The sequence below is a fragment of the Panthera uncia genome, chromosome E3 (assembly GCF_023721935.1).
Source record: "Panthera uncia isolate 11264 chromosome E3, Puncia_PCG_1.0, whole genome shotgun sequence".
Classification (NCBI taxonomy): domain Eukaryota; kingdom Metazoa; phylum Chordata; class Mammalia; order Carnivora; family Felidae; genus Panthera; species Panthera uncia.
The window spans coordinates 1,956,784-1,983,755 of record NC_064815.1 but is presented as its reverse complement, the minus strand read 5'-3'; the positions used below and the strand labels follow the sequence as shown (position 1 = coordinate 1,983,755).

General features: G+C 50.6%; 1 protein-coding gene across 2 annotated transcripts in view; it reads right to left on the bottom strand.

Annotated features, from left to right (window-relative positions):
• ABAT (4-aminobutyrate aminotransferase) overlaps window positions 1–26,972 on the bottom strand; it is an 89,819-nt gene that overhangs the window by 19,562 nt on the left and 43,285 nt on the right. For both annotated transcript variants that reach the window (XM_049638208.1, XM_049638209.1), the window contains exons 2-6: window positions 25,329–25,442; window positions 15,166–15,263; window positions 12,796–12,825; window positions 11,149–11,266; window positions 7,937–7,986 (exon numbers count right to left, since the gene is read on the bottom strand). In XM_049638208.1, the coding sequence (XP_049494165.1) occupies window positions 7,937–7,986; window positions 11,149–11,266; window positions 12,796–12,825; window positions 15,166–15,263; window positions 25,329–25,398 (366 nt within the window). In that variant the 5' untranslated portion in view covers window positions 25,399–25,442. The remainder of the gene's footprint in view (window positions 1–7,936; window positions 7,987–11,148; window positions 11,267–12,795; window positions 12,826–15,165; window positions 15,264–25,328; window positions 25,443–26,972) is intronic.

Here is a 26,972-nt window from a genome sequence, read left to right as displayed (position 1 = left end):
CCAGAGCAGGGCTTAGGAGAGCAGTCTGATCAAGGAGCCGGCTGCAGCCCTTCAGAAGTGGAATGGGTTGAGTGTGAGAAAAGCAATGTTAGAAAGATCACCTGACTCCTTACATGCTGATGTTTTATTCTAATTTTGATCGATGTGGGTCCAGAGATGTATTTCCCTCGGCAAGGAAATCAACAGTGCACGCCTGATTCTAAATGGACACTTGCTTCTGATAACCCAAAAGGGAGGGGGGCATGGTGGCCACTGAGGTCAACCTGTCCATCTGGCCAAGGGTCGGTCAGCCCTTACTGTCACTTCAGAGCAGGAACTTGGGCCAAGGGAGCCAGGGCTTCCAAATTTGAAAAGGGAAATGCAGCTTTTAGTGGGAAATCACCTCACTTTAAAATGCTGGCCAAAATTATCTTTTTTTTTTCTTTAAAGTTTATTTATTTATTTATTTTGAGAGAGAGAGAGAGAGAGCGAGCAGGGGAGGGGCACAGAGGGAGGGACAGAGAATCCTAAGCAGTCTCCGAGTGGACAGTGCAGAGTCTGACATGGGACTCGAACTCAAGAACCGTGAGATCATGACCTGAACAAAAATCAAGAGTTGGATGCTTAACTGACTGAGCCAGCCAGGTGGCCCTGGCCGAAATTACCTTAAAATAGCCTCTGGCCAAGGGGCAGTCCCACACTCAGGTAGCTGCGTTCTTGGAGAGAACCGGGCCCTGCCTGCTGGCTTCAAATCACAGGCACGGCCACTGGCTGCCCACACGACAGGGCCCACGCAGAGGCCCACGCAGGATCAAGGGCTCCAAATCTCCCCATGGGCTGGTGCACAAATACTTGCTTTAAAGCGAGGCTGAAGGATAGCATTCAATTCTGGAGATGCTGACCTCAGTGGGGTGAGGCTCCCAGCATTTTATACTCTGACCCGGCTAAGCTCATTTCTCCACCTCCTCTAAAGAAACAATTTCCACCATGGACAAAGGTTATGCATCTAATTATTCAGGTAGCCTGAAAAAGGAGAAACACTCAAAATGCCAACATCAGGTTAAGTAAACTGAAGCACACTAACTCAAGAGATGTTCTGTGGCTAGTCAAATAGTCTTTCCCTTTCTTTTCTTTTCTTTTCCTTTCTTTCTTTCTTTCTTTCTTTCTTTCTTTCTTTCTTTCTTTCTTTCTATTTAAATTCAAGTTAGTTAACATATAATCTAGTATTGGTTTCAGGAGTATAAAATGGTGGGTTTCTTTTTTATGTTTGAGAGAGAAAAAGAGTGCGGGTGCAAGTTGGGGAGAGGTAGAGATAGAGAGAGAGGGAGAGAGAGAATCCCAGGCAGGCTCTGTGCTGTCAGAGCAGAGTCCAACATGGGGCTCGGTCCCACGCAACTGTGAGATCATGACCTTAGCTGAAGTCAAGAGTCAGACACTTAACCAACTGAGCCACTCAGGTGGCCCTAAAATGGTGTTTTTTAAAAAGGTTACAGCTGTCCATAAGGGTTCACTCTTCGTGGAGTACATCCTACAGGTTTTCACAAATGGATAATGACATGTGTCCATCATTCCAGAAAAGACACAGATGGGAGCACAGATGGAATAAGACTAGAGCTGTCTTCCCCCAGAGTGCCCTGGGCACGGGTCAGGAAGAGTCTGGGAGGGGTCTGCACAATGGTAAACAAGGAGGATGGCACAAAAACAGACACTCAGATCAATGGAACAGAATAGAGAACCCAGAAATGGACCCACAAACGTATGGTCAACTCATCTTTGACAAAGTGGGAAAGAATATCCAATGGCATAAAGACAGTCTCTTCAGCAAATGGTGCTGGGAAAACTGGACAGCGACATACAGAAGAATGAACCTGGACCACATTCTTACACCATACACAAAAATAAACTCAACATGGATGAAAGACCTAAATGTAAGACAGGAAGCCATCAAACTCCTCAAGGAGAAAGCAGGCAAAAACCTTTTTGACCTCGGCCACAGCAACTTCTTACTCAACACGTCTCCGGAGGCAAGGGAAACAAAAGCAAAAATGAACTCTTGGGACCTTATCAAAATAAAAAGCTTCTGCACAGCAAAGGAAACCATTAGCAAAACCAAAAGGCAACTGACGGAATGGGAGAAAATATTTGCAAATGACATATCACATAAAGGGTTAGTATCCAAAATCTATAGGGAAGTTATCAAAGTCAACACCCAAAAAACAAAGAATCCAGTGAAGAAATGGGCAAAAGACATGAATAGACACTTCTCCAAAGAAGACATCCAGATGGCTAACAGACACATGAAAAAATGCTCAACATCACTCATCATCAGGGAAATACAAATCAAAACCACAATGAGATACCACCCTACACCTGTCAGAATGGCTCACATTAACAACTCAGGCAACAATAGATGTTGGCAAGGATGTGGAGAAAGAGGATCTCTTTTGCACTGCTGGTGGGAATGTGGTACAGCCACTCTGGGAAACAGTATGGAGGTTCCTCAAAAAGCTAAAAGTAGAACTACCCTACAACCCAGCAATGGCACTACTAGGCATTTATCCAAGGGATACAGGGATGCTGTTTCGAAGGGGCACATGCACTCCAACATTTATAGCAGCACTATCAACAATAGCCAAAATATGGGAAGAGCCTGAATGTCCATTGATGGATGAATGGATAAACAAGATGTGGTGTGTATACACACATACACACACACACACAGACACACACACACACACACACACACACACACACAATGGAGTATTACTCGGCAATCAAAAAGAATGAAATCTTGCCATTTGCAACTACATGGATGGAACTGGAGGGTATTATGCTAAGTGAAATGAGTCAGTCAGAGAAAGCCAAATATCATATGACTTCACTCATATGAGGACTTGAAGACACAGAACAGATGAACATAAGGGAAGGGAAGCAAAAATAATACCAAAACAGGGAGGGGTACAAAACATAATAGACTCTTAAATATGGTGAATAAACAGAGGGTTGCTGCAGGGGCTGTGGGAGGGGGGATGGGCTGAATAGGTGGGGGGCGTTGGTGGGTCTACTCCTAAAATCATTATTGCACTGCATGCTGGCTAACTTGGATGCAAATTTGGGGGGGGGGAATAAAATAAAATTTAAAAAAATTAAAAAGAAATAAAAATATAATAAAAATAAAAAATAAACATTAAAAATTAAAATAAAATACTTAAAAAAACAAAACAAAAAACAAGGAAGATCAGCAGCAGGTGGGTTTGGTTATGAGAACGGATTGTGCCAAACGCAATGTGGCACCCTGGACTGGATCCTGGAACCAGACAATGAGCATTACTGGGGAAAGTGGGGAAATCTGAATGCGGTCTGTACCACATAACGTGCCCTCGTTAATGTCCTAGTTTTGACAAAGGTGCTGTGGAGAGGGCGGTATGGGCACTGGGTGAACTTGGGGAAAGACAGGTGGGAACTGTCTCTGCACCTGCTGTGTGAATCTGAAACTAGCCCACAGCCGAATCGCCCGTCAAAAGTGGGAGGGACTGACTGGGCCTAGGGACTGCTCGGGTACCTCTCTCCTGGACATAATCAGTGCAGTAAACCCAGTGCAAATCCGAACAGCGGCTTCACTGCATCAGAAGGCCCCAGAATGCGATCTCCTTGGTGGCTTTGGAACTTGCCTTGGACTGCTAGAAACTGGGGCAGATTCATGCTGCTTTTTCTGCTTTGTGACCACATGGGTGAGTCTAGGGTAAGTAGCGGGGGACGGTAACCCTCCTCGCTGTAGAACTGGGGAAAGTGAGGAGCAGAGAGGTCAAGCTACCTGCCCGAGTCACACAGACAAGGAAGGGGCAGAAGCATGGCTCCAAGCGGGCTTGCTGACCTCAGATTCCATCCTCTGCCCGACCTGCAGGCAGCATCCGCCTGTAGATGTTGATGCTGGATCTGGATCTGAGTCTGCTTGGTGCAACCCAGAGACTTGGCTGGCCTGTGGGGGCCTTTGCAGGCATCTCCTTGCGGCTCCTGAGAAATCTAGCTCACTGTGAGACCAGGGTCGAGGCGAACTGCCAGCACCGGTTCCGGGGGAAGCAGCTCATGGAGGGGACGGCTGGGATGGCGGGCTGGCCGCCTGACTGCCTATCTGGGACCGCGGAAGATGTGGGGGTGGTGCTCCTGTTCGACAAAGTGTGACATTAAGAACAGAAGGTATCTGGGACTTTGGGTAGTGGGATCCAGTAAGGACAGGTTTCTAGAAGCTCTGCTGTCAGGCTCAGCAGTCCTGAAGTGCAGTGTGAAGGGGATGGGCTTTGGTTGAAGTGGCTGTGCAACCTGGAGCAACTCACTTAACCTCTCTGGTCTTCACAGTCCTTATCTGCCAAAATGGGGGCTCCTCCCTTGGTGCTTGTAGGCAGCCAGTGAGACGGCAGAGCAGAAGCTGAGGCAGCAACTTAGTCTAGATGAATGGTCAGGAAGGCGCAAAGGCCTGGGGGTCACGGTGATGGCACGTGTCTTACCTGACCGGGTCCACACTCCCCCATGTCACGGACGTCAGACTGCACCCATCACTCAGCGCAATGACTGTGCACTGACCATCGTACAGATAAATGATCACTGTACAAATTGTGGGCACTGTCACCAGTGACCCTGGTGACATAAGAAATGGTAACTGGAGCCCAGAAATTGGATCCAGGGGTCGTGCCTTCATTTTTGCAGCCACGTGAAATAATTATGTTGGAGTATGAGGATGGTGTGGTTGGGGGACAAATGGGTTGATCAGCCCCTTCACGGGACCTCAACGGCCTGGCAGGACCCTGCCCTCCACTTGCAAATTACCATCATCACCGAGTGAGTGCACCCCTAGCCAAGAATTTGCAAGACGCAACATGTCGGCCAATGGTCCCCCAGCCTGATGCCCGGGGTGCACCCGGCTTCTCTAAGACCGTGCCAGGGGGCTCCTTTCACTTGCCCAAGCCCAGACTTCTGCAGCAGAATGACGTCAGCAGGGACTGTGGTCCCAATCGATCTAGACCGTGACCTCACTGGCACCCAGAATGGTGCCCGGCACGCAGTAGGTATTCAATCAATAATCGATGACTGAACAAATGTCAAGAAACGAGGCTGAAGCAGCAGGAGCCAGACCGCGAAGGGCTTTGCATCTGAAGCGGGGGAGGTGGGGCGCACTCTGGGGGCCGTGGGTGCAGTTTGGAGGCAGTGAGCGTGGGCCTGATGGGGTGGGGGGGCGCTGGTCCACAGGGGCCACTGGGAAGACGCAAGGTCAGGACAGGTCCCGACAGGGTGAGGGTTGAGAGGTGGGTGGGAGGAAGGGAGGATGAAGCGGCTCCCAGGTTCCTGGCATAGACAGGTGGGGGCAGGGCATCCCTGAAATCAGAATCCCCAAAGTCACGTGTTTTCAGGGATGATTCTGCCTCTGCAGGCAGCTGACACTGCAAATGTGTGTGACATGTTTGTTGACACATTTTTCCCAGCACCAACTGCCGAGGCATCTGGGATCCGCACAACGTTTCGAAACAAAGCCAGGCTCTGGATGTAAACACACCCGCGGAGCCTCCCCAGCGGCCTCTCTAGGCACCTTCAGAGGGGGACCTTCAGAGGGGGACGCCCTTTCTGCTCCCGCAGCTCCTGAACTTGTGCGTCCCCAAGCCCCTCCCCAGCGGGGCACAGCCGTTTGTGAGAAGGGAAATGTAGCTCTTTCCTATTCTTTTCAACTCTGCCAGTTAGAAGGGGCTTTAAGCTCGGGGAGTGGGCTCCCAATGCTCCGCGCCCCCCCTCCCCCCCAATCCCTGCTGTCTTAGATTCCTCTTTTTAGGAGTCACACTCCCTGTGCCACCCTGGGTGGGACACCCGGTGTGGCTGAGGATGTGCAGCAGCAACGGAACTCACACGCTACTGGGGGCAGGAACGTCCACAAGCAGCTGGGGACGCTGGCAGGAGCCGCTGAAGCCGCTCTCGTGCGCGCACGGCCATGGGCAACAGGGTGGCTTGGCCTTGAGTCCCGTGGCCGCGCATGCACGTGTTCCCCAGAGCACACGTGTTCCCTGGAGCACACGTGCTCCGACGTTCTAGAAGGATGCAGCCCAAGGGCCCGTCGGCAGTAGGATGAAGTGGTCCCTGGCAGTGCGTGCACACAATGGAAGGCCGTGAAGCCCTGAGAGTGCACGGTCTGCGGCCACACACAAGGATGGACCCCGCAGATGGACTTCGAGGGAAACAAGCCACTGGGCACGCTAAAGACCACGCATGCTATGGTTCCATGTACGCGGGTAAAGAACGGAGGAAACGCACGTCTGCCGTTAGGGGAAGGGCATCCGGGCAGGGGTGCATGGTGGGGAGACCAGGTGCAATTCATGCATTCCCAACTGGGGTGAGAAACCGCTTCCCCCCCTGTGGTGTGGGGAGCACAACTGTCTACACGGTATGCGTTTACCATATTGCAGAGGGGTGCTCTAGATGGCACAATTTCTGCCCATCCCGGGACCCAGAACTTGTAGATGCGATTAAGGTTCTTGATCAGCTCAGATGGGGACAATGTTCTGGATTTTCAGGGTGGGTTGAGTGCAACCACATGAGCCCTTAGCTAAGAGCAGAAACAGGAGGAAGGCAGAGAGGACCGGCCACTGCTGGCTGGAGGACGGAGGGACCACACGGAAACCATGAGAACGAGGTGCCAGGGACCTGCATGAGCACAGGAGCAGATTCTGCCCCAGAGCCTCGGCTAAGAGCTTCTTGTGCGCCTTGTGAGACCCTACGCAGAGCCCGCCAGACCCCTGGCCCACAAAATCCGTGCCAAGATACCCGGGTGTTGTTGCAAGCCTCTAAGCCGGCGGTCATTTGCGACGGTAGTAACAGGAAATGTGGTGGCATTAAGACTGTGTGACGGCGGGAACAATTAGGAAAATTGGGTCTAAAAGGGCTCCTTAAGGAAGTGATAACAAAGCAGAAGGGAGACAATTCACTGAGCAGTGAGCTCGGGGCTGGAGGGGATGCGCGCTTCTGCGCGGGTTATATCCAGTGTGATTGATCAGCAGCTTCCTGCCCCTCTCCTGCAGGGGTGCTCGCCTCGGGGCCTCTCCACGCCCTCCGCTCCACTAGGGGCACCTGGCAATGTCTGCAGACAGGTTTGCTTCTCAGAGCTGAAGAGGGGACACTGCTGGCACCGAGCAGGTGAGGCCAGCAGGTGCACTGGAGGCCCCCCACTCTCGCAGAGAACCACCTCTGTAACCATCACCAGTGCCGAGGCTGACATCAGCCTGTGTGGTCCCTAAATCTGCACACTGTCAGGTCCCTCCGGCTTGGCTCCGGCCATGCTGTCCTCTTTTACTCCTCAGCCTCGAAGCTGCTCTCCCACCCTCTCCCCTCTCCCTGCAGGGGCCCTGGAGGCACCTCCTCCTTCAATCTCAGCTCAAAGGTCACTTCCTTGGAATCCTTCCCTACCCACCCCCCCGCAATCCCCCAAACCCCCAGCTCCTGTGGGTTTAACTCCCAGCACCTCCTCCTGCTGTGTGACCTTGGATAAATACTTAACCTCTCTGTGCCTCAGTGTCCTCATCTGTAGGATGGGGATGACAGCAGAACCTGCCTCGCAGACTTGTCAACATCACAGCTGTGAAGTGGTGAACGTGGCGTTTGGCACATATTATGCTCTCAAAAAATGTCCACCGTTGTCACCACCGTGACTGTTTCGCACCCACACAGCACTGTTTGCCTCTCTCTGTAGCACTTAATATGGATGCAATTCGCTACTTACCTGTGTGGTTACCTACTGCCTCTGTGGGAGTGGGCACTGTGTGGCTTTGCTCACCAAGGCATTTTAAGTGCCTAGCATATAGTATGTGCTCAATAAACATTTGTGGAATGAATGAATAAATGAGTGAGCGAATGGGGTATTTCCCAAGGCTGCCCAATGACACTCTGGATCTCCATGAACACTGTGTAACCCGGGACTCACCGCGTTTTGAGGCTGTTGGACCAGCTTCAGGAGAGCGGGGTGGCTGTAGCCTGCAGAGAGGGGGCACGGTTAGGGTCTTGGTTAGAGGCCCGCACGGCACACAGGGTCCCTGTGCCCCTCCCCCACAGCCTGCCCCTCCCTTCACAAGGGGCCCTGTTATCTCTTGCAGACAACAAGACCCACTCCTCGGGTCTACCCAGACCTCTGGACTTAGAATCACTCAGGCTGCCGCCAGAAACCTTCACCAAATTCTCTCGTCGATCCTGAAACCCGGGTGTGAGCCCTACCGGGCTAGAACCCCAGACAAGGCAGTGAACGCAAGGTTAAGGCACATTCAGGACCGGGGCTGGGAGTTCTTCCCCGGGCCAGTGTGATGAACCGTGGCCCTCACCTTCTTCCCAGGGCCGCTGCTAGAGTCGAATCGCAATACCAGTTTGCTCAGGAACCGAGCACGTCAATGATGCAGTCTGCAACCCCGTGACATGCACGCCTGACCCTTCGTGCGTTTGCTGCTTCCTGGAGCCCTGCTGTCTCGACTGCCCAGCACGAAAGGGCTTAGGATACCCCTTGACTCAGCAACTGCCCTGCTATGAATTCGCCCTCTGCACGCGAATATAGACCAATGCACAAATCTTAACCATGACGCTTCAATATCTCCAGGCCCAAAAGCAACCTAACACATGCCAGAAGCCCTAAACCAAGAGAAAGCCCGCGATACTCTGTCAGCGGGAGCCTTTATCGGAAAGGAGGGAAACTCACTGGGGCCAGAGCGCCCCGGCCTCAAAGCCTGTGCTTCGAGTTTCTGTTCCTCGTTCCCAACGCTGGCTGTGACTCCCGCGGGATGGCCAAGTCTGTGGGGGGCGCGCGGGGGCCACAGAGGTCAGGAGACCAGACTGGAAGACCCTCCAAGGCAGTGGCCAAATGTGCCGCTCAAAGGACACCAGGTGAACGATAATGACGTGGGGATCTGTGTGTGACACGGCGAGAGCCTGGAACCTTCGCAACAGGAGAGACCTATTTTCTTTAAACCAACTCACTTTTTAGTTTAAATACACTTGCTCTGAAAGGAGAGAGGCCCGCCCGAGGCTCTGGGCCTGGGGCCTGCTCTGGCCTGTGAGAGGAGAGGAGGCTAGCAAGCTCAGAGGGGAGGGGAGGCCCCAGTGTCACCCCGGGCAGACTTTCTCCTCTGCGGCATCGCAGAGTGAAGGGGCTTGAAGAGCCTTGTGGTTTCACTCTGCCTGGTGGGAGGAGGGTGGGCCCCGGGGGGGGGGGGGGGGGGGGGACCTGGTGTCCCAGGGGACAGAGCTGTGAGCAGCCTCTCTGATCTCCGACCCAACTTCTTGGCCTGCTGGGCCCACAGCTGCAGGGTGTCTGTTAGTCAAGGAAGCAGGCTTCTGTGGGTTTTTTTCCAGCCATACTGTGGCCAGAGGCCTTCAGTTCTGGTTCTTTATTGTGCTGCTTGGGTGTTTATGACTTTCTTGCCTCAGTAGATAAGCCAGTTCCAGGGAAATCTTACTAAGTCACAGATGCAGCCTGTCTTAGTGGCTTCAGAAGGAGAGATGAGAGCAAAGCCAGTCCATATGGATCAGGAAAATCCACGCCTGAGCTTTCAAAGCCGTGGGACCCCCGCACTGCAGGGCAGGGGTGGCCGTCTGCGAGGTGGCTATCACAGGAGTAAACTTAGAAGGCAGACACTGTTTGGTTCAAATCCTTGGGCTCCCTGGACATGCTGGGCAGACCCCATGGCCTCTTGAAACCTGGCCCCCGTGGGCAAGGTGGAGACGATGATGAAAGGCCCGATGTTATGGGGCTGCTGCAGGGGTCTAACGGGATAACATGTAAGGTGCTTAGCAATGTGTCAGGCATCTGGCACATCCCCAGTAGTGACCAGTTAGAAAAAAAATCCCATCAAAGACTAGAGATAGGGGAAGAAAATGGCCGCAAGAAAACTTTCACAGCTCCCAGTATTTTCCCAAATTGTGCCGGCCTGTTCCCCAGGACCCCACACGTTTGGCGGCCGGCTGGGGTTGAGAAGTGAGGGAGGCCCTCGGGGGCTTGGGGGGGCAGGGAGGAGCCAGCTGGGAAGAGAATGGCCTGCAGCCCGTGGCCGATAAGCCTGGCCCTTCCACTCCGACACAGAGCACGGACCAGGTTGTGCAAATCACAGAACCCCAGACACCTTCAGAGGCCAAAGCATCTCTGAATGACGGGCTTCCCAAAAAGAACAAGTCACCTTAGTGTCTAATCGCATCTTAACGGGAAATAAACAGGGGCTGGCATCACGCACCAAGGGACAGGCTTCACCAGACGAGACGCTTAGCCCACAGACCACTAAGCACAGCCGCAACCTGCGTGTCTGAATCAGCCCTACGCGCCCCACGTCTGCCGTGCCCTCCTCCGGCAGCGAGCCTGGAGGTGAGCCTGGTGAGGCAGACGCGGCCGTGGCCCCCCACTGCTCACCTTGACTAGGTGGCCACCCCTCTCCTGGCTGCCCACGTGGGGGTCGGGAATGGCTCCAGCCACCTCCTTCTCTGGAAATCTGCCCTTGGTGAATGGAAGCTCCTTGGCCCAAAAGATGAGCCACGCGCTTCCTTCTGGCAGCTAATGGGCAATGACTGACTAGCACTGGGTACAAAAAGGCCAGCCTCTTTGGCACAGTCTGGGACCAACTCTAGGGTGCAATTCATGTTCCAGAGCCACCCCCCCCACCCCCCATTGTGGGATCAGGCTGTGGCTAGTCTCTGGCTGAAACCTCATCCTTCTTAGCCTTTCCCTGCCTCCCCAGTCTCCTGAGAGTGTGCCCTTAATAAGTGACTTGCACAGAACCCCTGCCTCAGGCTCTTCTTCCAAGAGACCTAACCTAAGACAGCTGATATTGGAGGCTGTGGTCCCGCAGACCTGGGTTCACATCCTGGCCATGCTTCCCCCGCAAGCTGCATCAATCCCCTCTCTGAGCTTTGCTTATCTATCAACAAAATGGGGGTATTAATACACACTCACCTTGCGGGTTTTCCAGGAAGAATAAATAAGAGAAGACATCTAAAGTCCCTATGATAGACCCTCTACCCATGACTTGTTCTTTTTCTCTGCCCTTGAGGAAAGAGTCTGGCAACACACAGGGATGGGCCTGCTGGAGGGAGCAACTAAAGTCAGGACGGCCACAACTAACAGAGAGAGGACATACATCCAAGGGTGGATTTCCCAGCTCTTACCTATGGGGACAGAGGAAATCTGGGAGTAAAGGTCCAACATCCGGTTGCCATCCACATCGACCAGGTAATTGCCTCGGCTCTCTTCGTAATTGCAGAAAAAATGCACAGCGTCTGCATTCTTGGGGAAAGTAGAGACTGGTTCAGGATCGCTACAATCCCCTAGACTCCCCATCTTTTGGGATGAAGCTTGAACTGGTGAGGTAAGCCATGTTTTGTCCATTCTATGGTCACACAGAGGGTATATTTGGTTGCTTACATGAATGGTTTGCTTTATAATGGTTTATTAAGCTGTGAATTAGTATTTTATGAATTTTTCTGTATGTGTTTTATATATTATAGCAACAGAAGGTTCAGATATAAATCTGAAGAAGATTCTGATGTTAAGATGTACATGGTAAGCATTAGAGCAACCACGAAGAAAACTGAAAAATATATAGTAACTATGAAAGAAATGAAAATGGTACATTAGAAGATATCCACTGAATGTAAAAAAAAAAGAGGAACAAAAAATATGAGACACAGAGAGCACAAAAGGTAAAATGGAAGATGTAAATACCACCATATAGGTAATACATTAACTGTGTGCACATGAAACAACCCAATAAAAAATCAGAAACTGTCTGACTGGATAAAAAGATACAACTATATGCTGTCTACATGAGACATACTTTTGATTCAAGGATACAAATATGTTAAAAATAAAAGGATGGAGAAGAGTACATGATTCTCAGAGCAATCCTAAGAAAGCTGAAATGGTTTATACTAATTAGACAAAATCACCTGTAAAACAAAGAAACAAAAATGCTTCTGGAGGTGAAGTCCACTAAGAAGATATAACAATTATAAACATGTAAGCACCCAATAACAGAGCCCCAAAATACAGGAAGCAAAAATGGGCAGCATAGAAGAAAAATATAGTTATAAGAGAATGGCTGGCAAATTTAATATTTGATTTTTGATAGTGTATAGAACAACCAGGCAGAAGATTAGCAAGGAAGGGGAGCCTGGGTGGCTCTGGCATTTAAGTGTCACACTTCAGCTCAGGTCATGATTTTGTAGTTCGTGGGTTCCAGCCCTGTGCTGGGTTCTGTGCTGACAGCTTGGAGCCTGGGGCCTGCTTAGGATTCTGTGTCTCCCTCTCTCTCTGCCCTTCCTAGTTCTCTGTCTCTCTCTCTCAAAAATAAATAAACATTAAAAAATTAAAAAAAAAAAGAAGATTAACAAGGAACCAAGACTGGAACAACACTCTCAACCGACAGATCCCACAGACACTTTTAAAGAACACTCCACCCAATAGTGGTAGAGTACACGTTGTCCTCAAGTGCCTGGGGAATATCTTCCAAGACAGACCATATAAAAGCCTCAGTGAGAGGATTGCATTCACGCAAAATATATTTTCCAACCACAACAGAATGAAATTGGAAATGAGTAACAGAAAGGAGAAGCTCACCAAAAAGTGGAAATTAAACACCATATAAGTAACAAATGAGTCAAAGAAGAACTCACAAGGGAAATTAGAAGCAAAAAAACAAAAAAGGTTTAGAACAAAGTTGCATTTTTTTTTTTTAAAGAGCCAGCACAGAGGAAGTGTGTCTCTCAGCTAAGTCATAACCGAGAAGCTTGGAGGGTGAGCTCATCCTCACTTACCTGAATCATATTCAGCTGTTTCATTAACTCCTGCAGGCAAGAATAACAAAGCATTAGAGCAAGGACACACTCTTGCCCAACTAGCTTCAAGTCTTTCATATCTTCCCAGGTCTTGGGGCGTCTCCCCCTCCCCCACCACTTATACCAATAACTTCACAGTCAATTAGCCAACAATATTATAAATATTTAAAAATTGCTTAATATAAATAATTGGCAGGAAACTATTCCTGCCAGTTACATTACCAGGATAGCAGGGATTTAGCAACTTGGAAAATAATAATAAAATAAACTAAAATATTTAACACACAAAAAAATTTAAGCACAAGGGGTTTATCTGGTGCTCATAAAAGCATAGGTTCCCCTTTTATTTTGGGGGGAAAAAGGCTTTAACACCCTGTTAGAAAATATAAAATCAATTGAAAACAGAAACTCGCACATCAAAGAACGATTTGTAATGATAATCTAAACACTCCATAAACCACATGTACATATAGAAATTGGGAATTATAAATTGGGAATTGGGACCTAGTTGCTTTGCTATTACAAGTATTTAATCTCTAAAAATAATCCAGCCTAAAGTCAACCAATAGCAATGACAAGAATATAAAAAATTATTCCAGGTACTTCTCCACTATGAAATGAAAATCTGCCTCTCCTCCAGAGAAATATGCATGAAAAAGTCTCTCCTTCTGCTAGCAAAACACTATCAAAACAACTATAATCACTTGCATTAATACAAAGATTTCTGGATTTATAAAGTGGTTGCAATGACAAAAGGCCTATCTTTTTTTTTTTTTTTTTTTTTTTTTTTTTAAACAGGAGAAAAGCATACAAATCTAAGTTTTACATGACATGGGGGGTCTTCACAAGGAAATGAAGACTGGAAGAAACAAGTTAGAAACTTGTTAGAACACTAGTTAGAAACTAACATTTTTGCATTAGTTTCGATAAGAATGGACAGTCACGTAGAAACACGGTAGGTTAAGGAGTATATAGTAATTATAATTAACACTGTCATCTTCTAAAAAATTCATTTCTGCTTGTTGCTGGAAGATATAGATGCCAAATGACTTTTGTGCCCACAAAACTGCTAAACTCTCACATTCATCTCAGTAAGTTATATACATGTTCTTTTGAATTTCTTTTTTTTTAAATTTTTTTTATTCTTAAGTTAGTTATCGTGCAGTGTAGTCTTGGCTTCAGGAGTAGAACCCAGTGACTGATTGCTTACACAGGACACCCGGTGCTCATCCCAAAAAGTGCCCTCCTCAATGTCCATCACCCATTTACCCCATTTCCCCACCCACCTCCCCTCCAGCAACCCTCAGCTTGTTCTCTGTATTAAGAGTCTCTTATGGTTTGCCTTCCTCTGTTTTGATCTTATTTTTCAAAAAGGGGCATCTTCTGACAGTAAAAAAAAAAAAAAAAAAAAAAAGTGACACTGCAGATAAAAATCTGCAAAACCTGCAGAGAAAAAAGCCAGTGTGTATTAAAAAGGTTTACACTGCTATTTTTTAGGTGCGAACATTAGAAACAGTATTGTACATCACAACACAGAGTCAAGGTTAATCAGCCTCCTGAAGGGTGTAATATACAGGCTTTGTAGTATCTTTGAGGAGGAGTCCCAGCCTCCCTCATCAGACTCGTCTTGTGCCTCTCCCATCTCACACAATAACATCTATCCCAGTGTGTCTCATATGCCACGTCCTGTCACCCTGCACAGCTCTCTCCACTGGGTCTACAACAGAATGCACTCCTCTGGTGAATTCTTCCTTTTTATCCTTCAAGGTCAAGACCAAGGGCCTTAGCTACCTCGCCCTCCGCCATCTAGCATTGCCATCTGACTTGGTTTCAAGGTCAAGAGAATGAGGTAGGAGTGGTGGCAGACCAGAGTGGAGCCTAGACCTCACGAGACTCCTCGTGCGGTCACCTCTGCCATCACCGTGAGGACGAGCCCGGCCCCGCTTGCTGGAGGATGCTAGAGACATATGGAGCAGTGCCACGTCACTGCACTGGCCAAGACAAGCTTAGCCTAGATCATCCCACAGTGGCCAGTCATCCCACGGGAACATAGATGGACCCACCAGAGCTGCCTGGCTAACTCCCAGTGAACCCTAGATGCAGCAGCAAGCTGTATGCTACGGAGGTTTTGTGCTCGTTTGTTACACAGCAGTACTGTGACAACAAATAACGGATACATCTCCTCCGAGAAGCCTTCTTTGACTTGTTATGGCAGAATGTCTTGGAACTCTAGTGGTAAGCTCTCTGAAAGCAGCTAAGAATACAGGTCTCTAAGCTCGGCTGTGTTCTTGCCTCATGGACCCTTCTCACTCTGTTCTTAAGAACACCGCTCAAGTGTGCTCAACTCACCCGAGATCTAGGCCCAGGGACTTCGGTCTTCATCAGGGGCCCGTCATAATCAAATTCGACGTCGATTTTGGCTGCGGCCTGACTGATGTGTCTGGAGCCTGGCAGTAAAGAGAGATGATGAGGATCCCTGGAGACGGTAGGTATGAGAATTCTGCTCTAACAGATGCCCAACGTCCCCAACGGAGGCCATGCCAGGACCTCAACCCCATCTGAGCCAGACCACCCACACACACAGAGTCTGGCCAGACCTGGGCACCACCAAAACATTGATTCTAAAAAACAGGAAAGCCCAGTGCTAGTGAAGTTGTAGGCAAACAGGCATTCTCATGTCCCGTTGGCGTGAGTACCAGCTGATGCTGCCTTCCTATTCCTTTCGACTGAGGCATCTCATTTCAGGGTTCATCCTAAGAGAATGATGGGACCAGTACACAAAAATGTAGGTTAAAATATTCATCCTAGTACTATCTTTTAACAAAAAAACAGTGGAGGGCAGCTAAACAGACTATGACACCTTCCACCATTTCGTGGACAAGGAACATCAGGTATCTGTTCATGGGACTGAGGTGGGCAGTTTGAATATTTATGGACATGGAAAGGTGCCCGTGGCATTAGCATGTGAAAGGTCAGATTATAAAAACTACCCAAATTTTGTCAAAATTTAATCCGTATGCAAGTGTATATCCAAAAGTACATAGAGACAAGAGTTTCTCAGCAGCACCACTGACATTTGGGTCCAGATAACTCTGTTGGGGGGTCGTCCTGTGCCCTGGAGGATGTTTGGCTGGATGCCAGCATCACCTCGCCCTGAGTTGTGCCCCGAGTTGTGACATTCAGAAATCACCTGGGAGTGAATAATCAAATGGCTCAATACAGGTGGTCCCCACTTACAGATGCTTTTTATTAAAAAAAAAAGTGTTGGGTACAAGTCACTGGTTGAGATCCATTTCACACTTTTGCATGGTAATAAATGTAGAGAGGGGAGTTCCCAGGCTAGACCCACAAGGCTTTTGAGCTCAGCATGTTGCTGAAGTAAAGGGCAGTCTTAATCCCAAGTCTTTTTAAAAAGAATTAAAAATGACATTTATCATTTTTGAGAGAGCGTGAGCAGGGGAGGGGCAGAGACAGAGGGAGACACAGAATCCGAAGCAGGCTCCAAGCTCTGAGCTGTCAGCACAGAGCCCGACATGGGGCTCGAACCCACGAACCGTGAGATCATGACCTGAGCTGAAGTCGGACACTTAAGGTCACCCAGGTGCCCCTAAAATGTTTTTATTTTAAGTTTATTTATTTATTTTGAGAGAGACAGAGAGAGTGTGAGTGGGAGAGGGGCAGAATGAGAGAGAGAGAGAGAGAGACAGAAAGAATTCCAAGCAGGCTCTGAGCTGCCAGCACAGAGCCCAACACAGGGCTCTTTCCCAAGAATGGTGAGATCATGACCTGAGCCAAAACCAAGAGTCAGATGCTTAACTGACTGAGCCCCCCAGGCGCCCCCCAGGCTTGATCCCTTACTGAAAGACAGCTGTGGAGAACCTACCATGGTAAGTGTGGGGTGACTAACCGTCAGTAACCCCCAGAATCCCTTCAACGTCTCTGCTCGTCTTTGGCCTTCCCAGGACATGTGTGGCAGCTGGGAAATGTTCCTTCCTCTTTCTTGCCACCTTCCATTAGACTGGGGAATAACTAGACACTGTATTATTATTTCCTTTACATAAGAGAGAAAACCAAAACTCAGAGAAGCAAAGAACCATTCTAGGATAGGTCTCTCCCTCCATCCCTCTCTGTCACGCGCGCGCACACACACACACACACACACACACACACACACACACAGTGTGCCAAGCTATACAAAGCAATGATATGAAAAAACCTATTTAAATGCATTCTTAATTTTCCATAATTGCTTTGGATATCAAAGAGGGTTTTTGAATTAATTATGTAACACAATGGAACCCTGTGAACATAAAGTCCAGTTAAAATCCAACGCTGCCCTTATTTCAAGGCATGAGGCAGCTGGCTTTTATTGTCTTCTGTTTGATCTTAAAATGAAAAGGGAGTCCCTCGAGTCTGTTCCATTAGCAGAGAGCTAAAAGGTCGTGGAACACACTGATGACTTCTTTTTTACATTAAGCTGTTTATTTCTTCCTTGGCCAGAACTCAGGGCTACAGGTCAAGACCGATTCCAGCTAGACCTGCATAACACGGGGACGTGTGTTTGGATAAAAACAGTTCTTAAGTGGTGCTGATCCTGCTTTGTTTCCAGTAAGGGGGAGAGTGCAAAGTTCAAAGTTTGCAAGGTATCCTCCAATGAGGACACGCAAGTCCTCTCTTCCTTCTCCAGAAAGTGTCCTGACGCCATGCTGCGGCAGTCAGATGTCCCGGGGTCTGCAGGATGGAAATGCTGGCCCCGGAAGCAGGTCCCAGTGGGAGCTGCGGCTGAAAGGGTCTCAGGGGAATGACGGGGTGAGTGGGGTCTGGTGGGGCTACAAGTACGGGGATGCCAAGGCTGCGGGCAGACGCAGGGCGGGGAGTGGAGAGAGGGCGAGAACCCGTCCCTGGGGACTGGGGACGGGTCAGGCACGAGACGGGGAAGCTGAGGGCCAGGTGCCAGGCAGACAGGTCTGTACCGAGAGCTGCGTGGGTTCCTTCCATGTGCCAAGTCTTCGCGGGTGTGGATGGAAGAGGGCCCAGGGGCTCTGGGCAGAGATCCTGGAAACCACAGCCCAGTACGTTTGCTGGGTTCGTGCTATCGAACAAGGGGAGACGGGGTAGCAAACACGGATTCAGCATCCACTGCGTGCTAGGCAGGCAGACTCCCATCTCCCATCTGTGTTAATCCATCCACAGCCCTGTCGAGTGATGGTTCTCAGGTTATAGATGAGGAGCAGAGAGGTGAAGCGACTTTCCCAAGGCCACACAGCTAGTGAGTTGCAGAGCTCAGATGTGAACCCAGGTCCAATACTTTTGCCTTTCCTACACTATCTCAACTTTGACCTCCTGTAGAGGAAAATAGCCAAATTCCAATACAAAGAATGTTCTCTTAATGATAATATATAGTGCCGTAAGCCATGAGAAGAAAGAGCACAATTTAAATTCCCTGGGATCACTTCCATCAAGTCACATGAGGAGAGAGGCATGTGACTCTGCGTGCCAGGCCTCGTCCTGAGCACTGCACGCGGATTGCCTCACTTAAGCTTGAATCCCCTCTGGGAGGTAGATGTTGTGATTGCTCCCATGTTACGGAAGCAGACACTGAGGCCCAGAAAGGTCAACTTGTCTGCCCACGGTCACGCAGCTAGTAGGCAGCTAGGCTGAACATTTGACCTCTCCTGTCCCAGACGCTCCGAGTATAAGTGACGCTGTTCACGTCATCTTGCGCCGGTCTTTGAAATGAAACGTTTATACTGAACCATCCGGCATTTTCACTCACGAACGACGCAGCACAGCCGGGAGAGCTGGCACGGTGGGGAAGTCCAGCCCAGCCCTCTGCCTCTGAAACGAGGCCGGCCACCCTCGCGGCCTTGACCAACTGGAGTCAATGTTTAACTCCAAGCTATAGAAACAGCCATCAGATGCGTTTAATGTTCTCTTGATCTTTATACTGAGAGTAATAAATGAATGCTGTTTTCCCAAACAGCAAGGGCTCCATATGTGAGCCAGGCCAAAGTCAAGGTCAAGTTCGATCGGAGTTGGGTGCTCGGCTCTTCTTTTAAAAAATCTCCCCCTCCCCAACTGTCCACCCTATTTTTTTTTTTTTAACCAATTAAGATCTGTATCTTTAATAAACATCTGGAGAATACCAGTAGCCTAAATTGCTATATTCCACGCTGTCCCGGAGAAGTGTCGTTCCGTAGAATCTGTTTACGTCTGATAGACCTCCAGGAAGAACATGCAGTGTAACCTATCATCCCATACAGGTGCCCAGACTCATACTGGAGGCACACCTGGCTGGAACCCTCTTCCCAAGACGGGGGAGGCCAGAAGCTTCCTGAACCGGTTCTGTGTTATCCCCATATCCTCAGCATGTTGTTCAGCCTCTTTGGATCCTCTCCCAGCAGCGAGAAAGAGCATCACAAGTCTTCCAGCAACGTATCAGGGTTTGAACATTTGGATTCGTGTGGTCAGTGAGCAAATGTGGTTGTGAATGATCTACACACGCTGAATATCAGAGCGTAACCGTGCCACGGACAGCGGAAATTTTGCAGCGGATTTAGCCTCACAGCCTGAATGCTGGCATCATATCAGCATTCAGGCTGTGAGGCTAATATAGCCATATCAGCCGGTATAAATCATACTTTCAGGGAAGGTCGTGCACACAGTCTTGCCTTTGTGTCCTCCATAAACTTGCAATTGCTCGTGGCAACGTAACTCACAGACAAGGACACATTTCTCCAGGCAAGTGGTCACCATTGCTGTTCCTAGGATCCGACACAGTCACTGTGAGATCGTGAGTTTCACAGACCCACACACGGTCACCAGTACGGATGCTGTGGGCATGGGTGGACTGATCAGGGCTGCAGCCACTGAACACAAGGTCATGCACCCGCTTCGCGCAAAGCTCGGTTTGCTGGGGCCCTCTGGAGGACCCAGAGCAGGAATCCATTCCGTGCATTTAATGCTACAGAATGTGAGGCCTGACCATGAGCACCTTTGGGGCACCTTCCTAAACTGTGGCAAGACAGCTGACAGCCCGAGGGCCACAGCGTTCAAAGATCTCAAGTCGTGGGGCGCCTGGGTGGCTCCGGAGGTTGAGTGCCCGATTCTTGATTGTGGCTCAGGTCATGGTCTCACGGTCCATGCAACTGAGCCCTGCGTCGGGCTCTGCATTGAGCATGGAGTCCGCTCAGGATTCTCTCTCTCTCCCTCCCTCTCCGCATCTCCCCTGTTTGCGTGAGTGCACGCTCTCTCTCAAAATAAACCTTAAAAAAAAGATCTCAAGTCATTTATTGTTCTTCAGGTTGAAGGTGACCACAGTGCCACCTGCTTTTCCCGCAGAGAGGATTCGCCATCTAGAACGAAGGCAGAGAACTCCTCTTGTAGCTGAGGCTGTTGCACACACTCTCCTGTCTTAACACTGTAGCAGCGGATGGTGTGGCCACTGGAACCAGCGTAAAGGGCAACATTCTTTCAGTACCCAGGAGGCAGCTCACTTCGGAGACGTGGCCAACGCTCTTCTGACTTGCCAGATACAAGCTCGGCCGGTTTGCTCTGCTGAACAGGAAAGTTCCCCAGTATGTGAATGGCATTCGATGTGGCTTGGGGCCCCTCAAGGCTCCTTCGGGGGGCTCGTCAGCATCTCCTGGCTCTGAGGATACTTATAAAGAGTTCTTTGATCCCTTCGTGAAGGTGTGAGTTTTTGCCACACGTACAGGGACACCATCTCACAGCGACTCCCAATCTCACTGGTGGAGTCAACTCCATCACAATCAGAATGAGGAGTTTCTAATGAGTTTTGCTCTGTAGGGGTCTCAGATATCCTTTCCAGAAGGACTGTCTGGTTTCTCTTGTCCCAGATTCAGAAGAATCCATGGGCACTCCTTGAAACCGAGGACTGAAACTTCTAGGACTTCTCCCCTCTGACACTCTTGTTCTGGGCCACTTCCCACGTGAGGGCTGTAACTCTTCCTGCTCCAGCTGGCTTTCCTGTTTTTACTTTCTTGCAGGTTCAGTGGCAAACACATCCTGTTTGGTGTCACTGTTCTTGGGAACATGAGCCTTCTTCTTCCTGTTTTTCCTCCTCGTTTTCCCTCATTCCAGCAGATGTCGGAGCGGGTTCTGGCTGCCGTGCAGTCTGGTCAGCTGGGGCGTGGGGGGTCCTTCTCCAAGGGGGTGTCCCATGCAAACGGCAATCGTGGCAGACCAGCTGTTGCCTGTGGGTGGTCTTCACCTTTTAAATTTGTGCTCGGGGGAGGGGGGCTGTTGTGAAGGGGGAGCCGTCCCCCTGTTCCTGGTATTTCCTCGCTCCACGGAGAACTTTGCTTCTTAGGCTCCTGGAGACCTTCTGTTAGCTCTGAGAAGGACAGTGTTGCAGTAATGGCCGGATAAAAGGACAAGCCTCACTGTCCTATGAGCTTGCCGTAATTCCTCAGACACATCACAGGCCACAGCCTCGGGACACAGAGTTCCATTCTGGTGTCGTTCAGGAGATGGTGGCATCTCGTTTCACCTGAGCTGAGGCATCTGGAGCAGAGACATGGCCACGGACTTGGAAAGGAGGAGACAGGCCCCTCACAGTGGATGATGGAGACGTAGGGGACGGTCCATCTCCAGTGGTTCTTCGTTTCCTTCTAAAACTCTGGCGGTCCTTTCGCTCAGCACAATCTATGTCTGCACCTGCCGGGAGGGAGACTGCGGGCTGAGGATGTGCCTGATGATCCAGGGTTTCCTTCTCAGTTACTCTCCTGGGCACTCTGTTCTCTCCAAAGGGGGCGGGAACTCTCTCGGCTGTTCGGGTCTTTTGCCAAATGCATCGCAGGTCCGGTACGGCCAGAGGGGAGTTGTGCACTATGTCGCCACTGAGTAGCAAACTTCCAGCCCTTTCTTTCACCTGCTCTCATGGAGGCAGCACCCCACTGAAGTTTTTGAGAACATGTTCATTGAGGAAGGTATCGGTAATTTCACCACCCAGACATAACGGCTTTGCTGTCCAGTCTCCCAGTCTCTGCGCTCTATTTGCCGACATCAGATTATCAGTGATTGTGAGGGAGGGGCAAGAAACAATGCCGCTGGGAGCACTGATACACCACCGTGTCTAAGGGCTCCACAGCGGTTCATGGGTGGAGATGCCACACAAACACCTAAACACCGTGGGTGTGGTGGTGGGCTGAAGCACCCTCCCTCCCTCCGGGGAACACGGGTGCCAGGCTGTGAGCTGCGCTGTGGAGATGTCCATGTGGAACCAAATCCAGCCAGCGTCACGAGAGTGAGCTTGGAAGCGGAACCCCCAGCTTCCACGGTGAGCCTTCCGATGAGACCACAGCACTGACTCCTAGACCACAGGAACTGTGACATAATAAATGTGCATTATTTTAACCAGCTAAGTTAGGGCTATTTAAAAAAATATATTTTTAACGTTTATTTATTATTGAGAGACAGAGAGGCATAGAGCATGAGCATGGGGGGGTGGGTAGAGAGATGGGGAGACATAGAATCCGAAGTAGGCTCCAGGCTCTGAGCTGTCAGCACAGAGCCCGATGTGGGGCTCAAACTCACAAACTGTGAGATCATGACCTGAGCCGAAGTCAGTTGCTCAACCGACTGAGCCACCAAGGCGCCCCAGGGCTATTTGTTATATGGCAATAAATAACTAACATAGTGGTTAAGGTTGTAACTTTTGGGGCCAGCCAGGCTTAGCTCAAAGCCAGGTTCAGCCACTTGCTAGCACCAAGGTTCTGAGAAAGTTACGGAATTTCTCTGAGTCTCTGCTTTCCTCTCCCAGGGGACTAAATGGGTTAAACGTTACCTACCATTTTAAAACTATTTCCCCTGGGCACCTGGGTGGCTCAGGCAGTTAAGTGTCGGACACTTGATCTCAGCTCAGGTCTTGACTCAGGGTCGTGAGCTCAAGCCCTGCCGCACTGGGTGTGGAGCCTCCTTAACACACACACACCTCAAAAAACTATTTCCTTATTGCTACTTACCTATGAGCAGTGTATGAACACACATGCTCCTCTATCTTTGCCAACACCGTGGTTTAGTATTAAAAAACTCTTATCTCTGGGGCGCCTGGGTGGCTCAGTTGATTAAGCGTCCGACTTCAGCTCAGGTCACGATCTCGCGGTCCGTGAGTTCGAGCCCCGCGTCGGGCTCTGGGCTGATGATGGCTCAGAGCCTGGAGCCTGTTTCAGATTCTGTGTCTCCCTCTCTCTCTGCCCCTCCCCCGTTCATGCTCTGTCTCTCTGTCTCAAAAAAATAAATAAACGTTAAAATAAAAATTAAAAAAAAAAACTCTTATCTCTAAATCTGGCACAAGTGTGCCAAAAAAAAGATTTAACTCTTGCCAAGAAAATGCAGACCTGATAACTCTGATTAGTCATTTGTCTCTTTTTTTCTATGCATGCTTGTGTAAATATAAACGAAGGGTGTTTGCATTGTTAAAAAATATTTACTTATGTTTTGAGAGCAAGCGTGCCTGCTGAGAGAATCGGAGTGCCCTGGCACCCCTGAACTGTTCCTTCTGATAGAGAAGTGTGCGAAGCAAGTAGGACCCCAGCACTGCCCTCAGTCTCCCGAGGAGACCCACTTGCCTGATAAGAAACAGAGGCTCAGAGTTCTGCCCGTGGGGGAGGCTGACTGGGTGGAATGTGGCCCAGGTGTAGGAGCCTTGACTCAAGGCTCTCCCCTGCTTGTCTCCCTGGGAAGGGATGTCCTTGAGAATGACCTACAAAGGCAGAGCCCCACAGGCCATGCTTTCTTGTCAGTGAAGCGTCCCCAGCACCTAGTACGGCACTCGGCCCCCAGCGGGTGTGAGCAGTACTAGTTATGGCCGACTCTCCCTCCCGCTAGGGGCACACTACTTGGGCATCATGCGTCGGTTTGGGTTCATTTTTAACATAATAATGGGTAAGCGTTAAGATGCTTCTCTTATAATTGAATAAAATAAAACAAAACCTCAAACCTACTCACTTCTTGAGGCGATCAGGGCCAAGAACAAGGGAAGACAGACACGGTCACCGACCGGATGATACCGGGGAGTTGGGACCCCAGAGTGCACTGTGGGAACTCGCACTGGATCCTGGGAGGGAAAGAGGCACTAAGGGAAAACCTGGTGAAATCCCCAGAGAAGTCTGGAGCTTGGGTAGCAATAATGTACAAGGTCAGCTTCTTAGTTATTGACAAGAGCATCCTCGTGATGTAAGATGTTAACCAGGGCGACGCTGGGGCCTATGGGATCTGTCTGTACTGTCTTAGTACTTTCACTGTACTTGTAAAATCATCCCAAGTTAAGAGATTTATTTCAATATTTTTATGTTTTTTGTTTGTTTGTTTGTTTTTAATATTTGACAGAGAGAGAGCGAGCATGAGCAGGGGAGGGGCAGAGAGTGAGAGAGACATAGAATCCGAAGCAGGCTCCAGGCTCTGAGCTGTCCACACAGAGCCTGACGCGGGGCTCGAACTCACAGACCACGAGATCATGACCTGAGCCGAAGACGGACGCTCAACAGACTGAGCCACCCAGGTGCTCCTAAAAGGTTTATTTTAAAGTAAAACCTGCTAACACTCCTGTGTGTATGGGAGAGCATGCCTGCTTTTTTACCCCACCCAGGATATAAACCCCAGCATTAAAGATGGGCAGCACTCTGCCTTCAAAAGGCAGATGAGACCAACAAAGAGACATCGTGATGGCAAAGCACGGGGCTCTGAGAGAGCTGGGACAGATGTGGGTGGGGGGGTACAAGGTGCCCACAGGAGGCCACGGCCAGCCCCTGTGTCTCCCAGAACCCCAGGGAGGCACATGGAGGAGGGATAACAGCCCGGCATCTGCAGCCAGACTGACCTGCATTCAAGTGGCTGTGTGACTTTGCCTCTCTGAGCCTCAGCTTTCTCCCCTGTAAAATGGGCTTCATGCGTGCCTTCCTCGTGGAAAGGAGGGAGGGAGGTCTATCGTGAGACCTCGCCGGCAGGGCGACTGCTGATGGGGCCAGCCTGGCTAAGCCGCCTGAACTCAGTGAGGCAGAGAGAAACAGAAGCCCCGGAGAGATGCGGCCAGCGGTGCCGCGGGCCGGCTGGGTGCGGGTGAGCGGAGGTGAGGGACAGGGCAGCAGGGGGCTGCTGCCTCCTGTCCAGGGCCCTGGAAGCACACTTTGCCTTGAGGTCAGTCACAAGGACGCTTGTAGCCTTCCCTTTTTCTGGCAGCAAGCTCAGCTGTGTTTCCCCCAACAGTCCCTGTGAGGGCAGCCTGGAGCCTCCCGGCTGCTGGGGCCACCACCTCCAGGCCGCATCAGCTTCCTGCCCGACCCAGAGCTGTCCACGCAGGGACAGGAGCATGTGGCGGAGATGGGAGACGGGGGTGGTGGTGATGGGGACGGTTTTACTGAGTGTGTGGCCGGGGAGAGGGAACAGCCCCAGAACGTTGACTGGCTGGTCCCTTCACCCGCCAGGGCTCTCCCAGCCCGGATTGTGTTTCCCATCAGGGCCAGTTCTTGCCAAGACCCCCCAGGGCTTACTGGGCACGAGCAGGCGGTAGTTGTGCTGGAAGGTGCAGGCCAGCCGCCGGGTGAGCAACATGAAAGCCATGATCCCCTCCTTCAGGAACAGAGGCTCCCTGCACACGCTTCACCCTGAAAGAAAACAGAAATGCACAGTCAGACCAGCCAAGGGCTCGTCCCTGCAGCCAAGAATCCCATGCCCTGCGATTTCCCACGTTGTGGAGAAGGTGCTTCTGACATCACATCCTTTGCTTTCATGCTGAATATACACTTGAAAAAGGCAGGGGGACACCTGGCTGGCACGTGACTCTCCACCTCTGGGGCGCGAGTCTGAGACCCACCATTGGGTGCAGAGATTTACTGAACTACAAACCCGTTCGCAAGTGTTTTCATGGGACCCTGGCCACACTGCAGGGAGGGTCATTATGCCTATTTCCTAGATGGAAAACTGGAGAAAGGGGACAGAGCTGGCTTGAGAGCCCTCTGTAGGCAAGCTGATAAGTTCAGTGCGTCATCCACGGGGGGACAAGCAACTGCACTCGGTGAGATTGGGGGTGGGGCTCAGATGGAGGAGGATTCAGAGCAGCTGGGAGCCCCCCTGCCCTGCCCCCCAACAGAACACTGGTCTCCCCGGGGCTGTCTGGGAATCCTGGGACCCAGAGCAGCATCTGATGGTCCGTTTTGGGGAGTGCATGTCTCCAGCGTGACCAACTGTCTAGAGTTTGCTGGGGACGGAGGGGGCTCTCGGGATGCGGGGCTTTGTTCTGAAACCCACGGAGGGAGGGTTCTCGGCCCCCACGCTACCAGTCTGTTGGCTGCCTCCAGACGGCTCCCCAGTCCCGTGCTCCCTGGCTAGATCTGCTAGTCGCCCTTTGCACTGTGGGCCTGGAGCAAGCCCCCCACTTTGTTTTCTTTTATCATCTCCCCCCGCCCCACCCCAGGCCACCCCAGGCAGAACAGTGATGGAGCCCTTCCCGACTCGCGGACCCCGTTTCCCTTCTGCAGCTGCACACCGCGCTCGGCTCTGCGTGCGGCACAATTAGCATTCGTTATTGTTAGGAGTGCCCACAACAGTGCTCTGTGGTCCCCTTTTTGCAGACGAGGAGACTGAGGCACAGAGAGGTTAAGAGCGGATCTGTAAACAGATCTGTGTGGCCCCAGAGTCACTGAGTCACAGGTGTCCCTCATTCACTCTGCGACGAAGCACCAACTCGATGACAGTGTGGAGGAAGTGCCAGCTGGAAGTGGCAGGCGGGCTTCGCAGCACGGGTGAGGAAATGTGTGGGCATCTGGCACCAGGCTCAGGAGGACGGGCTGGCAGGACTCCCAACCCAGTGCCCCCAGAGCTAATGGGACGTCGGGCTGTATTATTAGAAGCAAAGACGGAACAAAGGAGCGTAGGTGGATGGCACTGGCCTGAGGATGCACCAATTCTGTGGACATGCACGGAGCACCTACTCTGTGCAAGCCGCCCAGTGGGCACTGGGCACTGGGATCAGTCAGGAGCAGCGCTTGCCCTGCGAGCATCATCACGCCCTGAGAACCTAGATGTGCTGCAGATAGCACCCTGTTTCACCCCAGGGCCCCGGGAGATACGCCATCATCTTCACAGACGAGGCAACGGAGGTGCCCTCTGGGAAGTGGGCACAGGAGGTACTTTTT